This window comes from Colias croceus, chromosome 11 (genome assembly GCF_905220415.1).
Source record: "Colias croceus chromosome 11, ilColCroc2.1".
Lineage (NCBI taxonomy): Eukaryota > Metazoa > Arthropoda > Insecta > Lepidoptera > Pieridae > Colias > Colias croceus.
In genome coordinates, this window is record NC_059547.1 from 2,223,494 (window position 1) to 2,229,525 (window position 6,032).

At 35.2% G+C, this 6,032-nt stretch overlaps 1 protein-coding gene across 1 annotated transcript; it reads left to right on the top strand.

Annotated features, from left to right (window-relative positions):
• The first annotated feature begins 807 nt into the window (after positions 1-807).
• On the top strand, positions 808-3,383 carry LOC123695581 (MFS-type transporter clz9-like). The gene is made up of 2 exons (XM_045641477.1): positions 808-959; positions 1,242-3,383. The coding sequence occupies exon 2, from the start codon at positions 1,254-1,256 to the stop codon at positions 3,096-3,098; it is 1,845 nt and encodes a 614-aa protein (XP_045497433.1). The 5' UTR covers positions 808-959; positions 1,242-1,253; the 3' UTR covers positions 3,099-3,383.
• The last annotated feature ends 2,649 nt before the right edge of the window (positions 3,384-6,032 follow it).

Genomic DNA, 6,032 nt, shown 5'->3' on the forward strand with positions numbered 1-6,032 from the left:
AAAACACACCACAAAATTATTTATAATACATTTTTAAAAGAGTTTTAATTCTAAAGTTAAATAAATAATATTATGTTAAAATATTATAGTTCTTCTAGTAAACTATCGAGTACAGCGTTGGTCAAGTCACATCACTACGATCACGTGACGGGCGGCGGCAGTGAGGTGCGCGAAGGTTGCGCGAGCGAGCCTCTAGCGAGCCTGCGCGTGTCCGCCTCCCACTTCCCTTTCACCCCCGCGATGCTAGACTTATTTTCTTAAAAATAAGTACAACAATCGACTTACCGATGAAATGTGATCCTGGATTTCAATTTTGTGTATTTTCTAGTATCGTTCTTGCAAGATCGAACTGCACCTTTCACCATGTTTATTCGTAAATATGAAAAAAATCCCTAGAGAAACGCACTTCGATAGCACTCAACCACGACTACGAGCGCTCGCGGCGGGAACTCCGTGTTGTTCCCACCTGTGCCTACTGTTCCCACTTCGTTGTTCGCACTATATAGACCGTATACTAAGACCGTATGTACTAGAAAAAAAAATACCTACCTATAGAGTGCGAACTGCGAACATAATATGCGATTCTTAGATGCGATTATAATTATACTCTAAGGGAGAATAGAATTCAAGGGGGGGGGACATTTATTTCCTAACGTTAGGTTGCCAACACTGATTAGTTAAAACAGGAACGTTTGTATTTTTTCGATAGTTCAACACTGGCTGTATGATGGCAATAGACAAAATATCAGTGAAGACAGAAGTTCCTCATAAATGCGAAAAATTATATGTCAAAGTGATCAGTGACAGTGACAACCATTATTTGCTCTGTGAACACAACGGCTGTGATTTTGTGACGAAGGAATATTTCTATTAATTGTTTATTGTTGTCATTACAATTAGTGATCAATACGGTATCTCCGTGCAGTGTTATTATCTTCCTGTTGTTGAAGCATAAGAGGGTAAGTCAGAGTTTTGATAATTTTTGAAAAAAATGTCTAAAACTGAATTCATTCGAATTAAGAATTTTTGGGGTGAAAAGAAGTCGTCGGTGGGGTCAATAGAATCGAAGTATGGGGCTAATAGAAACGAGTAAAGACTAAATAGAAACGCTTGAGGTGTGAAAAGTAATGCAGATGGGGTGATTGAAAATGACATCGCTAGGGCTGCCAATTTTTTTAAGCCTTACGAAAATTATAACTTACCTATAATGCATTGTCCTGAAACTGTTTTTCTTTTTCCAGATTGTTTCCACAATGCCGCGCGTGTATAAGCCGAAACCAGGAGGCAAACGTTATAAAAGATATGATCTAGCGACCATTAACAAAGCAGTGGAGGAGTATCATACGGGCATTGACTCATTGAAAAAAATAGCTGCAAAGTACAACATGCACCCGTCTGTGTTGTACCGCCATAGTAAAGGACTTCTAAAACAACAAGGTGGACAGCCAGCTCTTTCGCTTGAAACAGAAAATTATATTATCGAATATATAAACGTTTGTGCCGAATGGGGCTACCCAATGGACTCACTAGATTTGAGATATATTATTAAAATGTATCTTGACAAACTTGGGGTTACCAATACACGATTTAAAAATAACATGCCGGGGCCTGATTTTGTGCAGTGCTTTTTAAATCGTCATAAAGACAAAATCTCACAACGAATTTGTCAAAATATAAAAAGATCCCGGGCTGCTGTATCACCTGAAACAATCACGAGTTTTTTCGAAGAACTAGAGAAGTCATTGGTCGATGTTCCAGTGACGAACATTATCAATTATGATGAAACGAACCTCGCCGTAGACCCTGGGCAAAGAAAAATACTGACAAAAAGAGGAACTAAATACCCAGAGCGTATTATGAATCACTCAAAATCGAATGTTTCTATTATGATGGCTGGTACAGCAGCCGGGGACCTATTGCCACCTTACGTGGTTTATAAGGCCCAAAATTTATACGACACATGGGTTTCACGCGGACCACGTGGTGCACAGTATAATAGGTCTGTTTCGGGGTGGTTTGACGGAAATACGTTTGAAGATTGGATCCAGACCATAATCATCCCGTATTTTGAAGACAAACCAGGCAGAAAACTGCTTATAGGTGACAATTTGTCGTCACATATATCGGTGGATATGGTTAAGCTGTGCAAAGAAAAACAAATCGATTTTGTGTTTTTGCCAGCAAACGCCACTCATTTAATGCAGCCGCTTGATGTAGCTTTTTTCAGACCAATGAAAATAGCTTGGCGGGAGATTCTTCTCAAATGGAAGAAAACCGATGGTTATAACGAGATATGTGTGCCAAAAGGGTGTTTTCCACAATTATTAAAACTCTTGATGGAAACGATTCAGGATAATGCAGTTTCAAATTTAAAATCTGGTTTTAAAAAGACGGGTATTGTACCATTTGACCCCACACAAGTTTTGAACCGAATACCAAACGAAATAAATGACACGGAGAGACATAAGGAAGCAATGGATCAATCAGTAATAAATTTATTAAATAACATGCAATATGATACAATTGCTGTTAAAGATATAAAAAGGAAGCGAAAGATAAATGTGGTTGCAGGAAAGAGTGTTGGTGAAGATTTTTTACAAGCAGAGGAAGATCGTGACACTGAAAATGTTGCGGGTTCTAGTACATCCAAGAAAAAGAATTGTTTAGAACAAAATAAATCTAATAAAATAAAAAAATTGACAGAGAAGGAAAATAAGCCACAAGAAAGAAAAAAACCTGAAACAAGTGTAAAAGGAAAAGGAATAGGAAAAAAAACAAAACAAAAAGAAAGCACACCTATGACAGAAAGTTTTTCAAATATTCCAATATTTAATGCAGACGAACTGGAATGTGGAGGAGAGTTAGAAATTGAAGACGTGCCACTAAGCGATTCACTTCTTTTTGATTGTAGATCAGATGAAACTTTAGAAATGGGAAACAGTTGCAATACGCAATTCATATTAGACCAAGTTAATAAAACTGAGTGTGAAACTAGCAATAATGAAATAAAAGTACCACAATCACAAGTTTCCGATGATGCCGCCTTAGGAAATAAAAAGAAAACAGTGAAAATACTAAAAATAATCTATCTTTATTAACCAAAACCAAAATATTCAAACTTTACATTGTTAATGTGATAACAGTAGGATTAGTTTACAAGGTTGCTAGTACAGTGATATCCAAACAAGCCTGTTATCTATATCTTCAATCTTGGACATCAGAAACGGAGTACAGGTCACTTTATTACGACGAATTATACAGTACATCAATAATTATGTTTAATAGTATTATCTATAATATAAAAATGAATCGCAAATTGTGTTGGTAAGCGCATAACTCGAGAACAACTGAACCGATTTCGTTAATTCTTTTTTTATTACATTTCTTGAAGTACGAGGATGGTTCTTATGGAGAGAAAACGTAAAAATATACCACGGGCGAAGCCGGGGCGGACCGCTAGTAATTAATAATAATGAATGTATTTAATACTAGAACTTACAACATTTTCCATTTAACATAGGGTGTGTGATTGTGTGTGTTGTGGGAAGGTGTGTGTGGGTGAAAGTGAGAATGTAAATTTGTGTGTGTTTGTGTTCATGTGTGAATGCGTTCGGGGATCCAATAATATTAATTAAAGTAGTATTTTAGCATAAGTAAATTGTTCTTTTAATTCTCACCAACAGATTTCTATTAAAGTTAAAGTTTATTCCAAATTTTAAAGCGATGAAGCAATATTAAAGGATTTGTTAGATGATAATATTTGAATTAAGCTTTAGACTTATAAAGATTTCTTTTGATTAATAATTTACCAAGATTATAATAACTGTAACTTGATGTGTCGCTGATGCTTTATGTTGATTTTATATAAAGTATATCTAGACATATACTTATTGATAAATAATTACAATAAAAATAGCTTTATACAAGAAAGCTGTTAGCAAAATCAAAAGCAAAAAGTGCATTGTTTTCTTTTTTTAAATTAAGTTGGAGGGAAAATTATTTGTGTTAACTGTTAAAGCAATTTGTCTCATTCGAAATGTACCATTTGTAATTTACGACGTAAGTACCTAATAGATAAATATGTTAATATTGTATTATTGTATAATAAAAAAGTAAAGCAAGCATACGAGAAAGCGGAATTAAATAAGTGCAAGAAGAACGACAAACAAACGTGGAAGCTTATTAAGGAATTTACCTTAGGAATTTACTAACATGACATCTTCAAAAACTGACAACTTGGAACTCCTGAGGCATAATCAGACTATCGATGATATTAATGAATATTTTGTAAATGTAGGAAAAAATATGGCAGAAAATATTTTAAAAGACGGGAATATAAGAGTTAATGACCAAAATTCTATACATAACTACCAAGTACCCTGCGATTCTATGGGCTTAAGGGATACCGACATATATGAAATAAGTGACATATTAAATAGTTTAAAAGCTGACAGTGCCACGGGTTATGACAATATCCCTTCTAAAATATTGAAACTATGTAAAGATTATCTTGTGCCAGTCCTTACTCATATTTGTAATCTCTCATTGCGATCCGGAGTTTTTCCAAATTCATTCAAAATTGCTCTTATTCATCCAATTTATAAAAATGGAGACTTAGACCTAATCCAAAATTATCGCCCTATATCTGTCTTACCCGCAATATCTAAAATATTGGAAAAAATTATTTATTTTAGACTTTCTAGTTTTCTCAATAAAAATCAATTCTTCTCTAAGCACCAGTACGGTTTTCTCAGAGGTAAGTCGACAAATGACGCCGTAAATGATTTAACAAGCCATATTGTGACCAATCTTGACAGCAAGAAAAACTGTATTGGTATTTTTTTGGACTTGGCCAAAGCCTTTGACACCGTGTCTATACCCATACTCCTGAAGAAACTTGAAAGAGCTGGTGTCAGAGGGTTGCCGCTACAATTACTAACAAGTTACCTTACAGACAGAAAACAGGTTGTCAAGATTGGATACACAACTAGCTCTGAATGTACCATCACCTATGGTTTGCCACAGGGTAGTGTACAGTACTAGGCCCCACATTATTCCTGGTGTATATAAATGAGTTATGTAACATATCTCTAACCAACGGCCATGTGGTAACTTTCGCTGATGATACGGCTCTCGTCTTTAGTGGCAATGACTGGAAAGGCACAAAAAAATCAGCGGAAGCTGGTCTATCTAAAGTGATGACTTGGTTAAATGATAACGTTCTGACTCTAAACTTAGATAAAACAAAGTATCTTACATTTTCCTTATATAAAACTTCGCAGCCAAAAGACTTGACCATAACAGCACATACATGTCAAACTCGCGATAGTGAAACTTGTGATTGCAGACAAATAGCAAGCGCTGCCACCGTTAAATACCTAGGTGTACACCTGGACAATCAACTTAACTGGAAACATCACATTAAATTATTGTCGTCTCGTACTCGCAAACTTATGGTTATATTTAAAAAGCTTCGCTCAATAGCTGACCAAGATGTAGTTAAAAAGGTTTATTATGCAATATGCCAATCAATATTATGTTATTGTATTCAATCGTGGGGTGGAGCGGCTAGAACACAAATGATGAAAGTAGAAAGAGCACAAAGAGCGGTATTAAAAGTAATGATGGCTAAGCCCATATATTATCCCACTACAACCCTTTACAATGAATGTAAATTACTATCAATTAGAAAGCTCTTTATACTTAACTGTGTTCTTGCTTTTCACAAGCAGACAGACTGGCATAAAATAAAAGTTGAAAAAAGGCGCAAAGATAAAGTTTTCAACTTACCGCTTGTCCGCACCGCAGCTGCAAAACGTTTTCATGATTTTTTGGGCCCACTTCTGTATAACAAAATTAATAAAATACTAAACGTTCGTAATTTGACCTTATCAGATTTGAAAATTAAAATGAACAATTTGTTACTTACCTTGTCTTACAGCGAAACTGAAGATTTTATGAAAGTTTAATCCCAATCACGCATAAAACATATATAAAGAACCGCATATTCACACAATCTCTCAAACAACCGA